The sequence below is a fragment of the Brassica oleracea genome, chromosome C5, assembly GCF_000695525.1.
Source record: "Brassica oleracea var. oleracea cultivar TO1000 chromosome C5, BOL, whole genome shotgun sequence".
Lineage (NCBI taxonomy): Eukaryota > Viridiplantae > Streptophyta > Magnoliopsida > Brassicales > Brassicaceae > Brassica > Brassica oleracea.
Window position 1 is genome coordinate 43,335,177 of NC_027752.1, and position 21,550 is coordinate 43,356,726.

Sequence of the window (21,550 nt, forward strand, 5' to 3'; positions counted from 1 at the left end):
AAAAGTTAAAAAAAAAATTTGGACTAACGTATTTCATTTTTTTTTGTCTTCGACTCTTGCACTTCCTTTCCCTGTCGTAACCTGCAAGCCAAAAACACAATTTCAAAACAGAATTTCATTACTCCTTGTCAATCGCTTGTGTTTATATCAGAAGAAAAATATCGGCATAAACTATCGCTTCATTTGTTCATTTTTTTTGTATAGAAACTTATGTTTTATCATTGGTTTAGTACTTTATATATGAACTATGTTTATGAGTTTGTTTTTGGGATATTTTTGTGATGTAAGATATAGGCCCCTATTTTTCATTTTGTTTCAAGCCCCCGAATTTTCAGGACCGGCTCTGGGCATTGTTCTCCACTTATGAAAGACTAAACTGTGTTAGTAATGTGATTGATATAGTTCATGGCGTTGCTTTGTGTCACTGAAACTTATTGTTTGTTTGTCTTTTTAATTTGTTTCTTGTAATATTGAGAGTACATAAATTATACTAAGTTTATTGAGAATACCTTTTATTTCTAAATATTTTTTCTCCAGTTTAGTTGTGTAAGTTGTGTGTATTACGTAATAATTTTTATTTTCCGTTATATGTTTTTTTTAACTTGTTGCTTTTACCGGACCTTTAAAACAAATACATGAAGACTTGTAGAAATAACTATAAAATGAGTGACAATTTTGATTATTTGAGCCTTAATGAGTTTTAAACGAATTTATGTATTTCTCATTAGAAGACAATAACATTGGCTTGTTGACATTGGGCATGTAAGCTATTTTCATAAGACAAGAGGAGTGAGCAGGTGGAGATGTTGTTGCTGCCTTTGTGTCTGCCGGGATTGTCTTGGTGTGTATGTGTTTGTTTCTCTTTTATTTGATGGGTAATATGTAAACAAAAATTGTTGTTAGTTGTATTTATCAGAGTTTATAACTTACTCTGCTTTTTCGTTTAGGTGATTTCACTGATCTTGGTTGTCGTCTTCGTCTTCTTCGTAAACATCTGCGAAAGTAACTTTGTAAATTGTCAAAATAGCTGGCCGTGCAGTTTATATTTGTTTAGCTGACTCGATGTATGTGTCGTTGAGTTTTAGTTGAGGTGATTGGTTTGGTATATTTGTTTTGAAGTTTATTTATAAGATTAGACCAAAAAGATATGTTGATCATTAATGATTTGTCTTTTTGGGGATTCTAGTTTTTAGTGTTTTGATTGTTTGGGTTGCTGTGGTTTCTTTTAAGCTGTAAAATAAAAGTTTGGGCGAAATTAGTTTGATTAGTAAGGAAGATAAATAGACGACCACATATCTTGGGTAGGAAATATTTTTGATCATTAATGTTAGCACAATATAGACAGTAATATGAAGGAAATTGTGTGTTGATTTTTTCTTACGGGTCAATGAGGAGACGGATAACGACTCGAGTTGTTTGTTTGGTGTGGTCAGAGCCCTACGCAGAACGTATTTGCCCAACCATCTCTGTGAGTTTAAATATCAGTTATGATATCAAAACATAATATAAACTCAGCTGCAATATGATAATATACGTGGGAGTTCTAGGTTTGTGTTCGTAATCACTTGGAGATTGTCGAACAACCTAATCATGACTGGAGATTGATCTCAAGAGCACCCGTGATGACTTCATCAATAATGGTTGGTGGGATGAAACGAATGAGGAATGGATGATCAGTTATCTTGTACATGCTTGAGAACCTAGCAACCTCAAAGCGATCGTCTTTCACAATGGAACCGGCTTTCAAAGATGACTTGTAATGATTAGCACGTCCGGCGGAAATGTACACATGAATCACATAAATCTGTAAATAATATTATTCAACAAAGAATCAGGAAATCACTTAAAAACAATTATGTTAAATAAGTGTGATAAATTGAAGATTAACTTACCTTTTTATAAGTAAGAGAATCTTGATTCCCATAAACTCGATGTACTTCAGGGAATCCCAAAAGCGGAGGGGGCCAGCGACTATACCCTGAGTACTATAACCAAGACGGAGAAGCTCGAAGGTTTAGTTTAGTTGTATAAATATTGATGTTTCTATCTCAATAACACGGGTTCGAACCATGGATTTGACACTTTTTTATACTTTTTAAAATGGGATCCATCTGATGCTTACATGTCGATTTCAGAAGAAAAAAAAGTAACTCTCTAATTATAATATAGATTCCGAAGAAGATTGTCGATAAACTAACCTAGTCGTTATGAAATTTCGTAGCCCAAAAAAGAGAAACTAATCTTTTACAAACAGTAGTCATATTTATATATAAAGTTACACTTTTCACAAAAACAAAATCGGAACGACTCAATATAAAGATTAAGTAGTAGTAGTAGTACTATTGTTTTTTTTTTTTTTTTTTTAAAGAAATACCGAGGAACACTTGATATACCCTCTTTCCTCGGATATTAGTCACTTCACCCGGGAAGGCTGTACCTGGGCTGGATCGAACCCAATACCACTTTGGTGTCCAGAAGAGGCAGAATAGTTTTCGCATGGGGAGGGAATCGAACCCTGATGGTGGTTGCCACCGCAGGCCCGTCCTGACACTTGGAGTACCTCGTCCGGACAGTAGTATTATTGTTTTATTTTATAAAATGGCAAAGTAGCAAAGGTTTTAGTCGAGATGGAGCTTGATAGAGAGTTCCCCAAGATTATTGCACTTGATGATAAACAAGGAAACATATTTCTTGTCAATGTTGAATACACGTGGATTCCATCTATGTGCGAGAGGTGTGGAAATCTTGGCCACAAAGCGAAGCGGTGTCTTTTGACTTCTAAGCCGGTACATGATACTACACTACAGGCACAAACAAAAGAAGATAGTTGTGATATTCCTGTAGTAGATATTGATGTTATCCTACAAAATGGGAATGCATCAACAACGCCATCGCCACCTGTCCATCCACAGGTCAATGCTAACCTCGTCACCTCTACTGCAGCATCTGATACTCTTGTGATTCAGAATCAGAATCTGAGCAATGACTTAGATGATCAAGCGTTAATTCTCCCCAGCCAGCAACCAGATGTGGTGAATGTTCAAGCCATTACATCGGGCCCCTCAGATCATTCCCACTTCCAACATGAAACAGAAAACAGCCTATTTGGAACTTCATCACCTTCTTCTTCCCACTCTCAACAAGAGAAGTCTGCTACTCCACCTAAGTCGGTAAGCACTTTATCCACATTAGTAGATTCCCAATCTACTCCCACTGATACACAGATTATGGAAATGACAATCATGACTCTTCAAGCCAGTAAACTTTTCTTCGCTTATATCAACGCAGTTTCCCAAATTTGATGCATATCCGTCAGGAAATTTCACTTTATCTGTAATCCAATCAAAGAACTCTTCTTTTCTAGCACCATCTAGCCGATAAATGGAAGACTGTTCGAGGGAAAGGTAAGCGTGGTCGCCGCGGGCGAAGCTCCTCTCATTAGATATTGTCTTTCATACCATTGATGGTCTATCTTAACTCTTCCTTGCCTTTGTTATTCTCACTGGTTTGGGATTAAATATGCTCATGAAGATTGTTTCATGAAAACTTTTCCCGACTATAAGACCTTCAGTCTTATCATGTAATCGTTTTATTTTAAATTTGAAAGCCTTTAGTCAAAAAAAAAAATTGAAAACAAATTATAGAGTCACCGTCTATTGTTGTACTGAAAAATCTTCATGTTAAAATATAAATGCATGGTGTTAAGGAAAACTTTATTTGTTAGTTTCAAAAACTTTATTTGTTTCGGAGTTTGCACCACGAAATATTCAGTCACATGTTAATATATGCTGCACGTTAGACACGCGGGATATATATGTTCCAAACTCTGAAAAACTAAATTAGTGATCAACATTAAAGATCATGCGGTGAATCATCCTATATAAAAATAATAATCAAAGAGATCGTGCGATGGATCATCTTATATATATATATATATATAATAATAATAACCAAAGAGATCGTGCGATGAATCATCCTATGTATAATATTATTTTGGTTTTGGCTCAACTTGCAGAAACTAAAAGGAAAATAGAGAAAACTAAACGAGGAGTAGTTAAGTAAGGTATGCAGATTCGGTACTGAATCAGCTCCATTGATAGTATGAGAGCAAGTATCTAAGACAAAAAGATAATAAAAATAAATGAAAAAAAAAATAAATCAAAAGACTCACAACGCATTCTCTAAACTAATATCCTTTTAGAACTTTTCGTTCCTACCACATGTCACCATATGAATAGTCTTTATTATTGTCAATAAAACAAAATTTCATCAATTTTAATACTTCTTTAAATTGAAATGATTGAAGTTTAATACAATAATAGTATATTAATTTTTTAATTAATGTAATAGTACTAAAACTATAAATTTCGAAAATAAAAATATTATTAAGATTTAATATTTAGAAATAATTATCTATAATTATTATTTTTTTCTTTATCATCAATACAACTATTAAATATTATTATTTATAAATAAATAAAATTAATGAATACAAATAAATACTTTTTTGGTATAACTGCATAGGTTTAAAATTTTATTTAGATTTAAGAAAAATTTTGTAAAATATTTTTCCTAACCTAAATTACATTAACATAAAATTAAAAATAGTAATATTATAATGTAAGAAACTTAGTAGGTACCTACCATTGGAGCTAACAATTTTGGTATAGTTTCTTAGCTTAATTTTTACTTGACATAATATTATTGTATTAGTGAGATACTTAGTGAGTATGTCACCTATAAGATTGTTCTCGTGAATAGACGACACTAGAGAAACTGGATACCTAATATATGTTCACCAAATTTTAGCAAAAAATAAAATATATATATCTGTTTAAACTGGTCCTATAATTTTGAGAATTGTTTTTGTACAAATTGTAATATATTTAAACAATTTAAATTAATTTATTTTTATTACATTTTAAAATTTTGAAATAAAACCAATGTTTTATTGGACTATGTATGGTTTAGATTTTATTTTTTTTTTCTTTTTGTAAATGAAAAAAATAAATAAAACTGAACCTAACCAGTAGCACTTGGATAAGCGCCACTAGGGTTTGGCGACTACCAGGGCGATTTTTTCAGATCTGGCAAGCTCCTCCTCAAGGAAGTTAGTTTTGAGGCTCTCCTTGCTAGGAAGAGAAGATATGAGACTACTAGCTACCTGTTACGACAAGTATTCCTGCCCCTTGCAGTGTTTCCTAGCTTGGACTTCCCTAAATCCTAGATCTCTGATCTGACGTGACGGACAAGAAAGGCTGTCAAGAGAACTTTTGTTTACGATTTCCCCTTATATAGGGAGTTTTGTCTGGTGAAAGAAAGCTACCTCACTACTTGATATATGGATAGGATGAATCGATCTTCTGGCTACCGTGAGAAAGGGGATGGGTCGAAGACAGGGAGACGAAGGCTTGACAAGAAAGAAGATGAAATCATCCCAATCCCGGAATTTGATTACTCAGATCTGATAGATAAGTATAAACTCTCGTTGGTAGGGCGAATGTTCCATATTTATGGACGAAGTGTCAATGCTTTGATCAAACATATGCCCAAGAGGCATATTTGGGACGTTGAAGGAAAAGTACGTGGAACAAACTTGGGAAATAATAAATTTCAGTTTGATTTTGACTGTGAACAAGACCTGCAGAAGGTTCTACAGAGAAGACCATGTCACTTTAATAAGTGGAGTTTTTCGTTAGAACGCTGGACCCCGACGATCAGGGAGGACTTCCCAAACTCTATGCTTTTCTGGGTCGTGGTTTCGGGGGTCCCTAACCACTACAAAAAAGATGAAACTTTCTGAAACATCAGAAAAGCTTTGGGACTGGTGGACAAGGTTGATGTTGATGGAGGAAGAGTTCGGGTATACGTTAATGCTGACGAACCTCTGCAATTTGAGAGGAGAGCAGGCTTTGCAAACGGTGATGTCATTAGGGTGACACTCAAATATGAGGATTTGCACAGACACTGTTTTACCTGTAAAAGGATCTCCCATGAAGAAGGTACATGTCCAGAGTTATCAGAAACTCAGAAGGAGAAGAATAGATTGGCAAGAATTGAGCAATAGAAGAAGGAAGATAAAGCAACCAGAGAAGTGTTCTCCTTCCCATCGCGTTATGGGCATGAAAGTGTACGATCACCTGATCGAAACTGCCTGCATGTTAAACAGTATGGAAGAAACGCACCCAGAGACCTTCAAGGAGCCTATGCAAGGAGGGGAGAGAGGTCTCCTCAGGATCTTAGAGACAGAATTACGGGACGTCGCGAGGCTAAAAGCAAAAACGTCTGGAATAGACTAGATAAAAATTCTGTATCAAATGATCCCCGAGATCGGGCGAGGTATCATCCCTACCATAGAGGTAAAGAGTATGATTACAGTAAAAGAGAGGATGAACAATCCAGATCCAGAGTTCTCTCAGGGCACTCAAACTGGAACAATAACGACAAGATGATACAGCACAGTGTCCATCCTCGAGATTCACAAAGCGTCAGTCGATATAGTTACGGCCGTCGCATCTCTCCTGACTCGTAACGCACACTTACAGTACACTACGTGGGCCAAAGCGACAAAGGATATAACCGGGACTTGCCTCGGGTCTCGACTCAGAGAATTAATAGAGAATGGCGACCTGTGAGGCCAAGCCAAGGTGGAGATAGAAAAAGTCCTGGTGAGGTAATGGAGAGTGGAGAGAAGGAGATGGAGGCAGAAAGAAGAAGGATTGAAAAAGGAAAAGGAATCGCGATTGAACCTCCCTCTAACCAGGAAAGAGCCTCTCATGGAAGAGGCAAACTGATCATTCGTGAACCTGTGATAAATAACAACCCGGCGATGGTGCAAAGATCGACGGTGGTGGTGACTGCAGTGCAGCCTGAGACTAGAGTACATGATGTTCACAACAGGATACAAGGGGGGGGGGAATGTGGATGATGGAATGGGAAAGGAAAAAGAACAAGTGAAGTCTACTGAAGGAGCCGAGGCCAGCGTACAGGTTCCAGAAGAGGATGAGGAATATATGGATGAAGAGGCTTTTGAGAAGATGGTTGAGCTCTATACAGACCCAGAACCAGTCTTAGATGAAGAAATGCTAAATATTGATGATCTCATGGAGGAGGAACAGGAGCTTGAACGAAAGGAAAAAGAAAGGGAGAGCTCAAATAAGAAAAGGGAGCTTCAACAGAACACAGAGAGGATGGAGACTCGGAGAGAAAGAGAGGAAGAGGATATAAGGGGCCAACAGATGAAGAAAGCAGTGGGGAAGAGAAGTCCCAATGTCGTCGTACCTAATCAGCCTCGTGCTGGATCTACTGTGGTGGGCACATCAATCGATCGGGACCAGGAAGGGACTCTCCAACGTGAAGGGAAGAGAAAGAAAGTGCCAAGAAGTCCAGAGATCAAAGGCACAACTGCATCGAAGAAGCTAGCCCTTCGTGGTTGTGCATCTCCAAACAGTAAGGTAACGCGACAGAGCCGTCTCAACATGGTGCGGCCTACATCCCAATTCCCTCGCAATGAGGTGTATCCTTCTGCCTTAAACGGCAAGAACCCCAGTGTACCAGGTTCGGTGGTGTCCCAGAAACCACCCAGTAAGCATATATGAATGCTATCACATGGAACTGTCAAGGGACCGGAGCCTACTTGACCAAGCAACACTTGAGGGAGTTGCTTCGCTGTTTCAATCCTAGTTTTCTTTTTCTTTCAGAAACAAAAAATGTTTTTTCTTTTATGCAAGACTTTCAGTTTGAGTTTGGTTACGATAATTTATTTACCGTGGAACCTTCTGGTACAAGCGGTGGTTTGGCTTTGCTTTATATGAACGACTCTGCGGTGAAGTTTGTTTATTCCAATAATCGTATGATTGATGTTGAAGCGCAGATAGAAGGCCATAAAGTATATCTTACTTTTGTGTATGGCGATCCAGTGGTGGAGTACCAGAATTTTGTTTGGGAGAGGCTTACCCGAATGAGCGTCACAAGATCAGGAGCTTGGATGATGGTAGGAGATTTCAACGAGATTACGAGTAATGCCGAGAAGAAAGGAGGACGAAAGAGAGCTGAGACGTCATTTATCCCGTTCAAGACTATGCTAGCCAACTGTGGCATGTTAGAGTTTCCCTACAAGGGTAATGCCATGTCATGGGCAGGAAGGAGGAAAAATGGACGCATTCAATGTCGTCTCGACAGAGCAGTTGGAAACGAAGATTAGCATAATTTATTTTCCCACACTGATGTGGAGTATTTATTGAGATGGGGCTCCGATCATCGGCCAGTTCTGGCTAGGATAGGATCGAGAGTGACAAAACCAAAGAGAAATTTCAGATTTGATAAACGATGGTTTGGAAAGGATGGGTTTGTGGCGGCTGTTAAAGAGGGATGGGGACCCTATGATCGCCATCAACAAGGAGACCTGGTGGGGAAAATTTCTCGGTGCAGAAAGGCGATTTCTTCTTGGAAGAGAAGTAATCCATCAAATAATGAGAAGTTGATTGAGCAACTAAAAATGCAAATCGACCAAGCTCAAGCAAATGATGAGGTGTCGAGTGAAGAAGAATTGGAGCTGAAGTGGCGTCTTTGTGCAGCGTACAGAGAAGATGAGATTTATTGGAGACAAAAGAGGAGAGCTCTCTGGCTCAAAGAAGGTGATCGAAATACTAAATATTTCCATGCTAAAACTAAACAGAGGCGGGCCAGAAACAGGATTACAAAACTCAAAAACTCGATGGGAGCATGGGTGGAAACAGAAGAGGAAATAGAGCAAGTGGCAGTGGAATATTTTGAAAATATATTTGCTACCTCGAACCCTTCTGATTTTGAGACTAGCATCCGGTTTATTACCGAGAGAGTGACAAATGAAATAAACGTAATGCTGACTGCCCCTCCATCAGATGCTGAGATAAAAGACGCTGTCTTCGCGATCAACCCAGATAAGGTCCCGGGACCTGATGGGATGACAAGCCTATTTAATCAACGGTTTTGGAATCATATTGGGAAGGATATTATGTGTATAGTCCGAGAATTTTTCGAGACAGGAGAGTTTGATGAAAGAATGAATCAGACAAACATCTGTTTGATTCCCAAGAATGAGAGACCAGCTAATATGGCAGAGTTCAGGCCCATAAGCCTTTGCAATGTTAGCTATAAAATCATCTCGAAGATTTTGTCGGCTCGCCTAAAGAAGATTCTGCCTGAGCTAATATCTGAAACACAATCAGCCTTTGTGGCTCGACGACTCATCACTGATAATATTTTGGTGGCCAAAGAGATGTTCCACGCTCTACGAACGAACCATAGTTGTAACTCAAAATATGTAGCTATCAAGACGGACATGAGCAAAGCATACGATAGTGTGGAATGGGGTTTTCTCAAAGCTCTGATGGAAAAGATAGGATTTGATCAGAGATGGATCCATTGGATCATGAGCTGTATATCTTCGGTATCTTATCAAGTTCTGATTAACAGGGATGCAAAAGGAAGCATCACCCCATCCCGGGGACTCCGGCAGGGCGACCCGCTATCGCCATTTTTATTTATTCTCTGCACTGAAGTATTGATATCTCAAATCCAGGAGGCAGAGAGATCAAAGAAGATTACTGGAATGAAGATCGTTCGATCTTGCCCGGCTGTTTCTCATCTTCTTTTTGCTGACGACAGTCTCTTCTTTTGCAAAGCGGAGTCCAGTCAGTGTCAAGAGTTGATGAGAATAATTGACGTCTATGGATACGCCTCAGGACAACAACTGAATAAAGAAAAATCTTCAGTTATGTTCGGTTCCAAGGTCATAGCGTCCTCAAAACAAGACCTGAAAAGGTTATCTGGCATAATAAAGAAGGAAGAATGGGTATGTATCTCGGAATGCCCGAGAAGATTTGTGGATCCAAAAGACAAGTCTTTGCATATGTTCAAGATCGGCTAAATTCGAGAGTTAATACTTGGGAGGCTAAATATCTATCTAAAGGTGGAAAGGAGGTTTAGATTAAATCAGTTGCACAAGCGGTACCTACGTTTACTATGTCATGCTACCTGCTACCCCAAGAGGTCCATAAGAAAGTGACGGGAGCTATATCTAGATTCTGGTGAAGTGCCAAGGCTAATAACAGAGGACTACATTGGGTAGCTTGGGATAAAATATGTGTACCACAAGAGAGAAGAGATCTGGGATTCAGAGATTCCAGGGACTTCAATCTCGCTCTGCTCGTAAAACAAGTATGGAGGTTGCTTATCTACCCGGACTCGCTACTGGCAAGGGTTTTGAAAGGACGATACTATCGTCATTCAAATCCTCTGCTAGTGGGGAAAGCTAACAATCCATCATATGGGTGGAGCAGCTTATGGACTGCGAGATCAGTGTTGGGCGAAGGCCTGCAACGTACGATTGGGACGGGAGCAGATACAAACGTTTGGGAGGATTGCTGGATCCCAGAAGAACTAGCACGACTGGCCCTTCTGGTGGGAGATGAAATAGACCGAGATCTGAGAGTGCATCACCTGATCATTCACGAGACAAAATGTTGGAATGAGCCACTTATCAGAGAACTCATCGTGCCGGAAGATGTGGGAAAAATCCTGGCGATTAGACCAAGTCGTATAGGGAGAAGAGATGGCTATCTCTGGAAGCATACGAAGTCAGGAGCTTACACGGTGAGGTCAGGGTATGAAGTGGTGAATGCAAAACAGAAAGAAGATCTACTAACAGAGGTACAAGAGCCGAGTATAACGAAGCTAAAGAGTGAAGTTTAGAACTTGAAAACATCAAGAAAAATCAAACACTTTATTTGGCAAGCTCTATCTGGTTTTGTACCATCGGCGAGCAGATTGTGTGATCGACATTGTGCTACAGACAGATCATGTTCCCGTTGTGGTGCGGAGGAGCCGATCAACCATATCTTATTTGAATGCCCTCCGGCAGTCCAATGCTGGGCATTGTCAAATATCCCAACTCATCCGGGCGTATTCCCGTGTAGTTCTCTATACACTAATATAGATCACTTGATGTGGAGAGCAGCTGAGTTTGGAGTCCCAAAGGAGTGTTTAGAACCCTTTCCTTGGGTGTTGTGGTACCTATGGAAAGGACGAAACAACAAATTATTTAATGGGGAAGATACCTCTCCGTTAGATTCGTTGCAGCTCGCACTTTCTGAAGCAAGGAGCTGGAAGATGGCACAGATCGTCCCTGTAATAGAAGATGAAGTCGGTGCAGAAGATCAACGAGAAGACAGGGTTACAACGACCGCCGCTGAAGGAAAAGAACCTAGAGAAACACGATGTCAAGTAGATGCATCGTGGACTCAGGAGGGGGCGACGATGGGATTGGGCTTTATGGTGCTGGAAGGCGATCGTAAATGCTTGTTGGGGCTACGCAATTGCACAAAAGCTCCATCGCCACTTCACGCAGAAGGAGAAGGACTGGTCTGAGCGATGATATGACAAGGAAAACGAACAATGCACTTTGAGACGGACTGTGCGCAACTTGTAAGTGTCATCCAGAACTCTGAGGATTGGCCGGCTATGACATCTGTGGTGGAAGAAATTAGCATTGAGTCTTTGCATTTTGAATGTTTTTCTATTGCTTATATACCTCGTGGTATGAACCAGCGAGCGTACTGTCTTGCAAAAGCAGTCCGGGCTCGAATTGATCCTTTCGATTGCATATGCGTCGAAACTCCTGTTTGGCTTGCTCATGTAGCTAGCCTCTTGGAGTAAGTGTTTGATAAAGTTAGATTGATGACAAAAAAAAAAAAAAAAAAAAAAAACCAGTAGCACTTGGACTATGAGTTTAAAGATGCAGTGGAGTTAAGGTTGATTATTGTTAATATATAAATTATCTTTATTTCTGCACTTGTTATTCGTGATGAACCAACAAATAAAAAACACACGATACACTTATCAATGGAGATTTAATCGAAACTCGATCTGGATCTACAGACACAAAATCAAAAGATGCTTAACGGGCCTGGTTGGCATACTAAAATAACATAAACTTAGAGATTAATAAGTGAACGGAAATCCCTATATAAAGAACCTCACTAGATGTAAAAGAATCATCCTAAACTTCTTTCTTGAAGAAGACAAAAACAACAAAAACAAAAAATGGCTTTGCACAAAGTTCCTCTCATAGGGCTGCTTTTGCTCCTAGCCATTGTTGTCTCTCCGGCAACAGCTGACGGGCCTGTTTGCCCTCCGTCCACCAAACTTAGCCGCGCAAGTTTCCCTGAGGGTTTCTTATTCGGCACGGCTACAGCGGCATATCAGGTACGATATAAGTTTCCATGGACATTTCTTGACACGTAACTAAAGTTTTCCATGTGTTATCATACACCTAAACAATATGCTATCCTTTATATTGTATTGTAGATCATACATGCTGAATTGATTCAATCTAAGCCTTTTATTTAAATCATGTGAAACATGCGAAATAATAAAATATCAAAACTTGTTAATTCATTAAGAAAGCTAATTGAGAAGTCTTGTGGAGAACCAGAAAACGAGACCATCATGATTGAAATTTATGTTTATCATTTTCAAAAAATAGAACACTATTATATACTTATCAAACATAATACTATATAACTTTTTAAAACAGAGTTCTAAATAATTTGTTTCATATATCATACTTTTTAAACAGCGTTCTATATTAATTCAATATATACATATATAATATATATTTTTTTCCATTCCTTACTTATTACATGATATTAATTGGAAAACAAAAATAGAAAATAAAACCGTAGTTCTATATACCATTACTTAAACCCATCAACTCATTTCGTTATGTCATTTCTAAGGTTGAAGGGGCAGTGAATGAAACTTGTCGTGGACCTGCCCTATGGGATATCTACTGTAAGAGATACCCAGGTTAGTGCCTCTTCAATTCATTTTCTTATCTCGTCTATCTGAATAATCTTTTAATTTTAAATTACAGAGAAATGCAAAAACGATAATGGCGATGTGGCCGTTGATTTCTTTCATCGTTATAAGGTATATATATATATTTATATACTTGAAGAAACTATATATAAAGTTATCTAGTAAATATTATTCAATTGGATAGTACATCATTGTTGTAATAATAGATGTTGAAAAATTGTCTCCTCTTCAAACGAATGTACATAGGAAGATATTCAGCTAATGAAGAACCTAAACACCGATGCATTCAGACTCTCTATCGCGTGGACAAGAATATTTCCTCGTAAGTATATGTGCTTCCAACCACTAATTTAATTGAGTCCTAATTATCGAATTTGGTTTGCATATATAATATGATTGTTAGAAAAAATTAATGAAACAAAACAATATATAACCAGATGGGAGAAAGGAGAAAGGAGTGAGTCAAGCTGGTGTGCAGTTCTACCACGACGTCATCGATGAGCTCCTAAGAAATGGTTTACATTTTTTTTTTCGATGAAAAGTTTAAAGCATATACATACATAGAATTCAATTCGCAAGACAATCAGTTACCTTCTTAATTATTCTCTAACAAATATATGTTTTTATGTAATATAGGTATAGTTCCTTTTGTGACCGTTTTTCACTGGGACACTCCACAAGATTTAGAAGATGAATACGGCGGCTTTTTAAGTGAGAGGATTGTGTAAGTTCTTTTTTGTACAAAGAATATTAACAATATATATATTGTTGAAACCAGTAACGTGATAGCTCAATATAAAAAAAATGCAGGAAAGACTTCCGGGAATATGCAGATTTTGTTTTCCAAGAATATGGTGATAAAGTGAAACATTGGATCACTTTCAACGAGCCATGGGTTTTCGCTCACGCCGGTTATGACGTAGGCAAGAAGGCACCAGGACGTTGTTCTGACTACGTAGATCCTACGTGCAAAGGGGGACGATCCGGATACGAGGTTTACCTAGTCAGTCATAACCTTCTTAACGCTCACGCAGAAGCCTTTGAAGCTTTCACACAATGTGAAAAGGTAATTTAATTATGAATATAAATTGTAGGGATTAATTTCAAACTTGTTTTACCATCGTTGCCTTCAAGATATAAACTATTTTCTTTTTCTATTATGGCGACAGTGTAAAGGTGGAAAGGTCGGAATCGCACATAGTCCAGCTTGGTTCGAACCACATGACTTTCAGGATTCACAAGATGGTGCATCCATAGGCCGTGCACTTGACTTTATGTTGGGATGGTAAGGCAGTTGATGGTATTGTAAATAATGGGTGCTAATATATATATTATTTTATTTTTTCATTTAATATAATTTTATTATTTCTTGATTGATATTATCTCTTATAGGCATTTGGATACTACTATGTACGGGGACTATCCACAGATCATGAAAGATATTGTTGGACACAGATTGCCCCAATTTACTGCTGCGCAGAAAGCAAAACTGAAAAACTCTGCCCATTTCGTTGGCCTCAACTACTACACGTCCACATTTGCAAACCATGTCGAGAATCCAGATCATTCTAAGCCAAGATGGAAGCAAGATTCTCTTATTTCCTGGGAACGTAAGCTTTTATTTCTCTCCTTAACGTAAACAAATAGGTTTGTGTTTGGTATTGATAAGAATTGATCTTCTTTTCAGCCAAGAATTCAGACAAATTCACCATTGGTAGCACGGTAAGGATTTCAATAACTAAAACTAAAAGTTGGATAAATCTTGTATTTGCGTCTATAACGTTATGCTTTCACCTTTTGTCGTATTTCAGCCTTCCACCGGTAAGCTACCAGTTTATGCGAGAGGCTTTAGAAGTCTTTTGAAGTACATCAAGGATAAATATGCAAACCCTGAAATTATGATCATGGAAAATGGTAACTTTACATTCTCTCATATCATCATTGTTAGTTCTCTTTTTTATCTTCATTTGGTTTTCAAAAAAAACAAGTATTAAATAGATTAATCTTTTTAGGATATGGAGAAGACCTTGGGGAAACCGATTCAGTTGCAGTTGGTATTGCTGATCACAACAGAAAATATTATCTTCAGAGGCATCTTTTGAGTATGAATGAAGCTATTTGGTATGTCCTATTTAGTTTGCTTATATGATAAGAGTAACCATTATATCAAGTAAACTAATAAGAACATTCTATGTAAAATATGCAGCATCGACAAAGTAAATGTTACAGGATACTTTATATGGTCATTGTTGGACAACTTCGAGTGGAATGAAGGTTACAAGAGCAGATTCGGACTCTATTACATTGATTTCAAAAATAACCTTACACGTATTGAGAAAGAATCGGGCAAGTATTACAGAGACTTCTTGAGCCAAGGTGTTCGTCCATCTATGATCATGAGGGATGAGCTTTGATCTATATCTTTTTGAGGATTTGATTTAGTCTCAATGTTTCGATCTCTTCTGTTTCAGTTCTTTTTTAGTTTGTGGTTGACTAAGATTCATGAGGTCTTGGTTAGAATAAAAGTGTTTTTTTTTTCATTTCTCAATGCTTTGGAACTATAATAACATTATCCCTCTGGAGAAGTTGCTTTATATGTCAAGATACATCCTTAACTTATACCTTCAACTAACTCATGATAAAAAAATATTCCCTCTAATTCAAAAAGATTTATGTTTTAGAAATTTCATATATTAAGAAAACATATGAAATCTTGATTACCATGCATTTTTTTTTGTGACTAATTATTCCCCATAGCTTTCAACCAATAGAATTTCAATAATCTCAAATATGTTTTTTTTTAAGTTTACAATTTACCATTAATTAATACATTGAATTTTTTTTTAATATATTTTTTGATACATTTTTTTTTTTAAAACATGTACATTTTGGAACGGAAAGACTACTTATTTTACGATAGACTAATCGAAAAGATACAAAAGTTGTGATTCACAACGACGTACAACAAAATGTCTACTCTCTCGAATGAAAAAAACGTATGTACCAGTATCTAAGCATATACATATAGATTAGAAAATATGATTCGACGTCCTCTAAAAAACTATAAACGCAAAAAATTCAGAAGTTACAGTTTATGCTCTGTTCATGTGTTGTAAATGCAAAATACTACCCAAATCTATTCTGTGAATGTTTCTATCAATTAAAATTAAGATGCATTCGTGGAACAAAAACGTTGCATTATGTAACCTAAATAAAACAGACAAAATATACTTCAGATTGTGTATACGTTACTGTCCTTGCTTCTTTGATCAAAAATCAACTGGACAGTATGTTGACTTCATACAAAACGCCGATCGATCCGTCCAAACACATTCAACGAAAACTGAGCTCTCCGTAACTACAATAGTCTTTTTTCTTTAACAATACAATAGTCTTTTTTGTCTTCACCAATTTCATACGCGTTACGTAACCTACTTTGCCTGGAACATGAGACTCAGCCGGGTTTCCATAATTTGGACTGATCATATATTTTACACAGCTACTTCTTCATAGTCACATGTTAAAAGATGTAGCACGTTAGACACGCGCTATATTATATGTTAAAAAAAACATTTCTTTTTGGTGTAAATGTTCAAAATTCTGATAAAAGTAAGTTAATAATACAGCGATATAGATCATGGGATGAATCATCCTCTACATAAAAATAAGGGAAAATAATTACCAAATAAATAATAGCACCAGCGAGATAGATCGTGCAATGAACCATCCTATTTAAATGATAATCTACGTGTTTTTATCCAATTACAAACAAAAATTAGTGAGAAATTGATGAGGAGTAACTAAATAGAATATCGAGACTAAACCATGAATATACGAAGTGTAATCAGTGGTGAGGAGAATATGAGCTTCACAATGTTTTGAATGGTAACTGTGGCTTGTTTGGGTTCCAAGGGATCGATGCATTCTTGCATTATCTATCACCAAATCGCATAAAATATGAAGATGCCCATAAATAATTACTTTTACTAAAAAGCAATAGTTTAACACACACACGTTAGGACCATGTCAATCACATCCACTTATAATATAAGATTCAATCAAAAACTCGATCTGGATCTATATAGTATAAAATGATGATTAACGATGCCTTAATGGCATATAAAAAATATTCCAGTAAATCGATGCATTCTTGTATTTCTTTATCTTCAGATCGCACAAAATGAAGCTTGGAATATGAGTGTGAAGATGCGGTTGAGAACAGGTTGATTAGTCGCCGATAAATAATTACTTTTACTAAACAACAGTAGTTTTAAACACACACACGATAGGAGATCATGTCGATCACGTCCATTTATTAATTCAGATTTAATCAAAACTCGATCTGAATCTATATAAAGTTCAAAACATGATTAAAACGAGGCCTACGTGGCATATTAATTAAAAACATAAAATGAGAGATCAATCAGTGAGTTAAAAAATACTATATAAGGAATCCCACTTCTGTGTAAAAGAACCATCCTAAACTTCATTTCTTGAAGAAAAAACAATTAAAACAAAAAATGGCTTTGCAAAAGTTTCCTCTCATGGGGCTGCTTATGCTCCTAACAATCTTTGTCTCTCCGGCGACAGCTGATGGGCCTGTTTGCCCTCCATCGACCAAACTTAGCCGGGCAAGTTTCCCTGAAGGTTTCTTATTTGGCACGGCTACTGCAGCATATCAGGTGCAGTATAGGTTTCCGTGAACATTTCTTAACATGTTCATAAGTTATCATTTACAAAATATGTTTTCCATAAAGCATTTACACCTAAATAATATGTTATAATTCATCTAGTAAATGTAGATCAGCATTTCTCATTGTCAAAAAGTTATAAAACTTTGTTTTACAAAATTTGTAGAATATAATACAATATTAAGCAGCATAATATACTATATACTATATGTGAATACTGGTGTTTCATGTACCAGACTATTTGAAACAACTTTCCGTTAAATAAAAATTGATAACTTTAGTATAATATATAACACTATCACCTACCCGAAGATAATTGGGTTCACCTTGTATTGTTTAATAGGAGTAGTTTTTTCGGCATATTCTTACAAGGTATCAATTAATATTTGGGTTGTATCATACTGTTTACATATAATTAGTGGAAAATGTACATCCCATACTCTTATGTATCATTTTCTCAACCCATCTACTCTTCGCCATGTCATTGGATAGGTTGAAGGTGCAGTGAATGAAACTTGTCGTGGACCGGCCTTATGGGATATCTACTGTAAGAGATATCCAGGTTAGTGCCTCTTCAATTCCTTTTCTTATCTCGTCTGTACTTTAAGTATTGATCTGAATAATTTTAATTTTAAATTACAGAAAAATGCAAAAACGATAATGGCGATGTGGCCGTTGATTTCTTCCATCGTTATAAGGTATATATTTGTATACTTAAAAGAAATTATATACAAAGTCTATCTAGTAAATATTATTATATTGGTTAGTACATCATTGTTGTAATAATAGATGTTGAAAATTTCTCCTCTTAAAATGAATGTACGTAGGAAGATATTCAGCTAATGAAGAACCTAAACACCGATGCCTTCAGACTCTCTATCGCGTGGACAAGAATATTTCCTCGTGAGTATATGTGCTTCTGACCACTAATTTAATTGAGTCCTAATTATCGAATTTGGTTTGCATATATTATATGATTGTTAGAAAATATTAATGGACAAAAAAATGTTTAATCAGATGGGAGAAAGGAGAAAGGTGTAAGTCAAGCTGGTGTGCAGTTCTACCACGACGTCATCGATGAGCTCCTAAGAAATGGTTTATATTTTTTTTTCGATGAAAAGTTTAAAGCATATACATACATAGAATTCAATTCGCAAGACAATCAGTTACCTTCTTAATTGTTCTCTAACAAATATATGTTTTTATGTAATATAGGTATAGTTCCTTTTGTGACCGTTTTTCACTGGGACACTCCACAAGATTTAGAAGATGAATACGGCGGCTTTTTAAGTGAGAGGATTGTGTAAGTTCTTTTTTGTACAAAGAATATTAACAATATATATATTGTTGAAACCAGTAACGTGATAGCTCAATATAAAAAAAATGCAGGAAAGACTTCCGGGAGTATGCAGATTTTGTTTTCCAAGAATATGGTGATAAAGTGAAACATTGGATCACTTTCAACGAGCCATGGGTTTTCGCTCACGCCGGTTATGACGTAGGCAAGAAGGCACCAGGACGTTGTTCTGACTACGTAGATCGTACGTGCAAAGGGGGACGATCCGGATACGAGGTTTACCTAGTCAGTCATAACCTTCTTAACGCTCACGCAGAAGCCTTTGAAGCTTTCACACAATGTGAAAAGGTAATTTAATTATGAATATAAATTGTAGGGATTAATTTCAAACTTGTTTTACCATCGTTGCCTTCAAGATATAAACTATTTTCTTTTTCTATTATGGCGACAGTGTAAAGGTGGAAAGGTCGGAATCGCACATAGTCCAGCTTGGTTCGAACCACATGACTTTCAGGATTCACAAGATGGTGCATCCATAGGCCGTGCACTTGACTTTATGTTGGGATGGTAAGGCAGTTGATGGTATTGTAAATAATGGGTGCTAATATATATATTATTTTATTTTTTCATTTAATATAATTTTATTATTTCTTGATTGATATTATCTCTTATAGGCATTTGGATACTACTATGTACGGGGACTATCCACAGATCATGAAAGATATTGTTGGACACAGATTGCCCCAATTTACTGCTGCGCAGAAAGCAAAACTGAAAAACTCTGCCCATTTCGTTGGCCTCAACTACTACACGTCCACATTTGCAAACCATGTCGAGAATCCAGATCATTCTAAGCCAAGATGGAAGCAAGATTCTCTTATTTCCTGGGAACGTAAGCTTTTATTTCTCTCCTTAACGTAAACAAATAGGTTTGTGTTTGGTATTGATAAGAATTGATCTTCTTTTCAGCCAAGAATTCAGACAAATTCACCATTGGTAGCACGGTAAGGATTTCAATAACTAAAACTAAAAGTTGGATAAATCTTGTATTTGCGTCTATAACGTTATGCTTTCACCTTTTGTCGTATTTCAGCCTTCCACCGGTAAGCTACCAGTTTATGCGAGAGGCTTTAGAAGTCTTTTGAAGTACATCAAGGATAAATATGCAAACCCTGAAATTATGATCATGGAAAATGGTAACTTTACATTCTCTCATATCATCATTGTTAGCTCTCTTTTTTATCTTCATTTGGTTTTCAAAAAAAAACAAGTATTAAATAGATTAATCTTTTTAGGATATGGAGAAGACCTTGGGGAAACCGATTCAGTTGCAGTTGGTATTGCTGATCACAACAGAAAATATTATCTTCAGAGGCATCTTTTGAGTATGAATGAAGCTATTTGGTATGTCCTATTTAGTTTGCTTATATGATAAGAGTAACCATTATATCAAGTAAACTAATAAGAACATTCTATGTAAAATATGCAGCATCGACAAAGTAAATGTTACAGGATACTTTATATGGTCATTGTTGGACAACTTCGAGTGGAATGAAGGTTACAAGAGCAGATTCGGACTCTATTACATAGATTTCAAAAATAATCTCACACGTATTGAGAAAGAATCGGGAAAGTATTACAGAGACTTCTTGAGCCAAGGTGTTCGTCCATCTACGATCAAGAGGGATGAGCTTTGATCTATATCTTCTTGAGGATTTGATTTAGTCTCAATGTTTCGATCTCTTCTGTTTCAGTTCTTTTTTAGTTTGTGATTGGCCAAGATTCATGAAGTCTTGGTTAGAATAAAAGTGTTTTTCTTTTTTCAATGTCTACACCTGATTTGACAAGATCAAAACGGCTTTGGAACAATAATAAAACTATCCCTTTGGAGAACTTTATATGTCAAGCTACATCTTTAAGAAGACGCTTATAAACAGTGCCATCCGGGTTGAATTTCAACTATGATCTGAATCTCCTCCAGGGTTTTAATCTTAGTATAATACCTAATCAGTATTAATTCTCACACTAAACATGATCATAATTCAAAAGTTTTTTTTGATCTGACAATGACCATAATTGTTACTACATTGTGTATCATAATTGTTTGAAAATTCTATCTTAATTGATTTTTATTTATCTTGTTTTTATAAAAAAAAAAAATATTTTCATTGAATTTATAGTTTCGATTCACATTATCAGATTCAGGGCTTATGTAGGCATTAGTTTGGTGCATGTAATATGAAGTTTTGCCGTTTTGGATCATCCATATGTTCGTGGATAAGCATATGCATGTTGGTCATCGAATAATAATAGAATAACTAGACTTCATATACATCTTGTGGGGATGAAAGTCATACTTAAAGATTTTTTAGCCTAACCAAAATCATTGTCTAGCACTTTGCATCGACTTTGGAATATAGGAATAGCTACCCATAGCAAAAACCAATAAATGAATGAATGAAGAAAATATATCATATGAATAAATCATGTTTGTATTTTTGGATAATACATGTATGAGAAATACAAAAGAAAAATAACTGTTATGGAATTTCAAAGTTGTAAGTCAGCTCATAGTGTTTGTGAGACTTTCTTAACAAAACAAAAAAAAATAGAGGCTAGATCCATGTGTGTTAACAAGTGTATGATTTCTTTATGTATGTGTTTATTTTTTTAGTATAATTCACCAAAACGAGCGTCCCAC

The 21,550-nt window shown here is 36.5% G+C and overlaps 4 protein-coding genes across 4 annotated transcripts; all 4 read left to right on the forward strand.

Moving 5' to 3' along the window:
- Window positions 1-2,609: 2,609 nt before the first annotated feature.
- On the forward strand, window positions 2,610-3,302 carry LOC106292386 (the record flags this gene model as incomplete). Its single annotated transcript, XM_013727978.1, is given in 1 exon segment — window positions 2,610-3,302. A coding segment is annotated over 1 exon segment (693 nt), but the record flags the coding sequence as incomplete, so codon positions are not given.
- Window positions 3,303-8,497: 5,195 nt separating this feature from the next.
- Window positions 8,498-10,734, forward strand: LOC106292388. Its single transcript, XM_013727979.1, has 3 exons — window positions 8,498-9,430; window positions 9,563-9,804; window positions 10,077-10,734. Exons 1-3 carry the CDS (start codon window positions 8,498-8,500, stop codon window positions 10,732-10,734), a joined length of 1,833 nt encoding a protein of 610 aa, XP_013583433.1.
- A 1,323-nt stretch (window positions 10,735-12,057) lies between these two features.
- Window positions 12,058-15,457, forward strand: LOC106293140 (beta-glucosidase 23-like). The gene is made up of 13 exons (XM_013728813.1): window positions 12,058-12,246; window positions 12,780-12,849; window positions 12,917-12,972; window positions 13,108-13,183; window positions 13,299-13,376; window positions 13,498-13,585; window positions 13,672-13,927; window positions 14,031-14,146; window positions 14,254-14,471; window positions 14,549-14,583; window positions 14,673-14,775; window positions 14,874-14,982; window positions 15,068-15,457. The coding sequence occupies exons 1-13, from the start codon at window positions 12,085-12,087 to the stop codon at window positions 15,273-15,275; spliced, it is 1,575 nt and encodes a 524-aa protein (XP_013584267.1). The 5' UTR covers window positions 12,058-12,084; the 3' UTR covers window positions 15,276-15,457.
- A 1,902-nt stretch (window positions 15,458-17,359) lies between these two features.
- LOC106293254 (beta-glucosidase 23-like) lies at window positions 17,360-20,738 on the forward strand. Its single transcript, XM_013728910.1, has 13 exons — window positions 17,360-17,543; window positions 18,045-18,114; window positions 18,195-18,250; window positions 18,380-18,455; window positions 18,570-18,647; window positions 18,768-18,855; window positions 18,942-19,197; window positions 19,301-19,416; window positions 19,524-19,741; window positions 19,819-19,853; window positions 19,943-20,045; window positions 20,145-20,253; window positions 20,339-20,738. Exons 1-13 carry the CDS (start codon window positions 17,382-17,384, stop codon window positions 20,544-20,546), a joined length of 1,575 nt encoding a protein of 524 aa, XP_013584364.1. The 5' UTR covers window positions 17,360-17,381; the 3' UTR covers window positions 20,547-20,738.
- The last annotated feature ends 812 nt before the right edge of the window (window positions 20,739-21,550 follow it).

What these genes read in the sequence shown, in the direction of transcription:
- LOC106292388 (XM_013727979.1), top strand. Translation starts at nt 8,498, where the DNA reads ATGCAAATCGACCAAGCTCAAGCAAATGATGAGGTGTCGAGTGAAGAA. An exon ending in TCATGAGCTGTATATCTTCG is followed by an intron (nt 9,431 to 9,562) that starts GTATCTTATCAA and finishes TCTCAAATCCAG; the next exon opens with GAGGCAGAGAGATCAAAGAA. An exon ending in TCAAAACAAGACCTGAAAAG is followed by an intron (nt 9,805 to 10,076) that starts GTTATCTGGCAT and finishes ATTCTGGTGAAG; the next exon opens with TGCCAAGGCTAATAACAGAG.
- LOC106293254 (XM_013728910.1), top strand. Translation starts at nt 17,382, where the DNA reads ATGGCTTTGCAAAAGTTTCCTCTCATGGGGCTGCTTATGCTCCTAACA. An exon ending in CGATGAGCTCCTAAGAAATG is followed by an intron (nt 18,648 to 18,767) that starts GTTTATATTTTT and finishes TATGTAATATAG; the next exon opens with GTATAGTTCCTTTTGTGACC. An exon ending in TTTTTAAGTGAGAGGATTGT is followed by an intron (nt 18,856 to 18,941) that starts GTAAGTTCTTTT and finishes AAAAAAATGCAG; the next exon opens with GAAAGACTTCCGGGAGTATG.
- LOC106293140 (XM_013728813.1), top strand. Translation starts at nt 12,085, where the DNA reads ATGGCTTTGCACAAAGTTCCTCTCATAGGGCTGCTTTTGCTCCTAGCC. An exon ending in CTTGACTTTATGTTGGGATG is followed by an intron (nt 14,147 to 14,253) that starts GTAAGGCAGTTG and finishes TATCTCTTATAG; the next exon opens with GCATTTGGATACTACTATGT. An exon ending in AATTATGATCATGGAAAATG is followed by an intron (nt 14,776 to 14,873) that starts GTAACTTTACAT and finishes TAATCTTTTTAG; the next exon opens with GATATGGAGAAGACCTTGGG.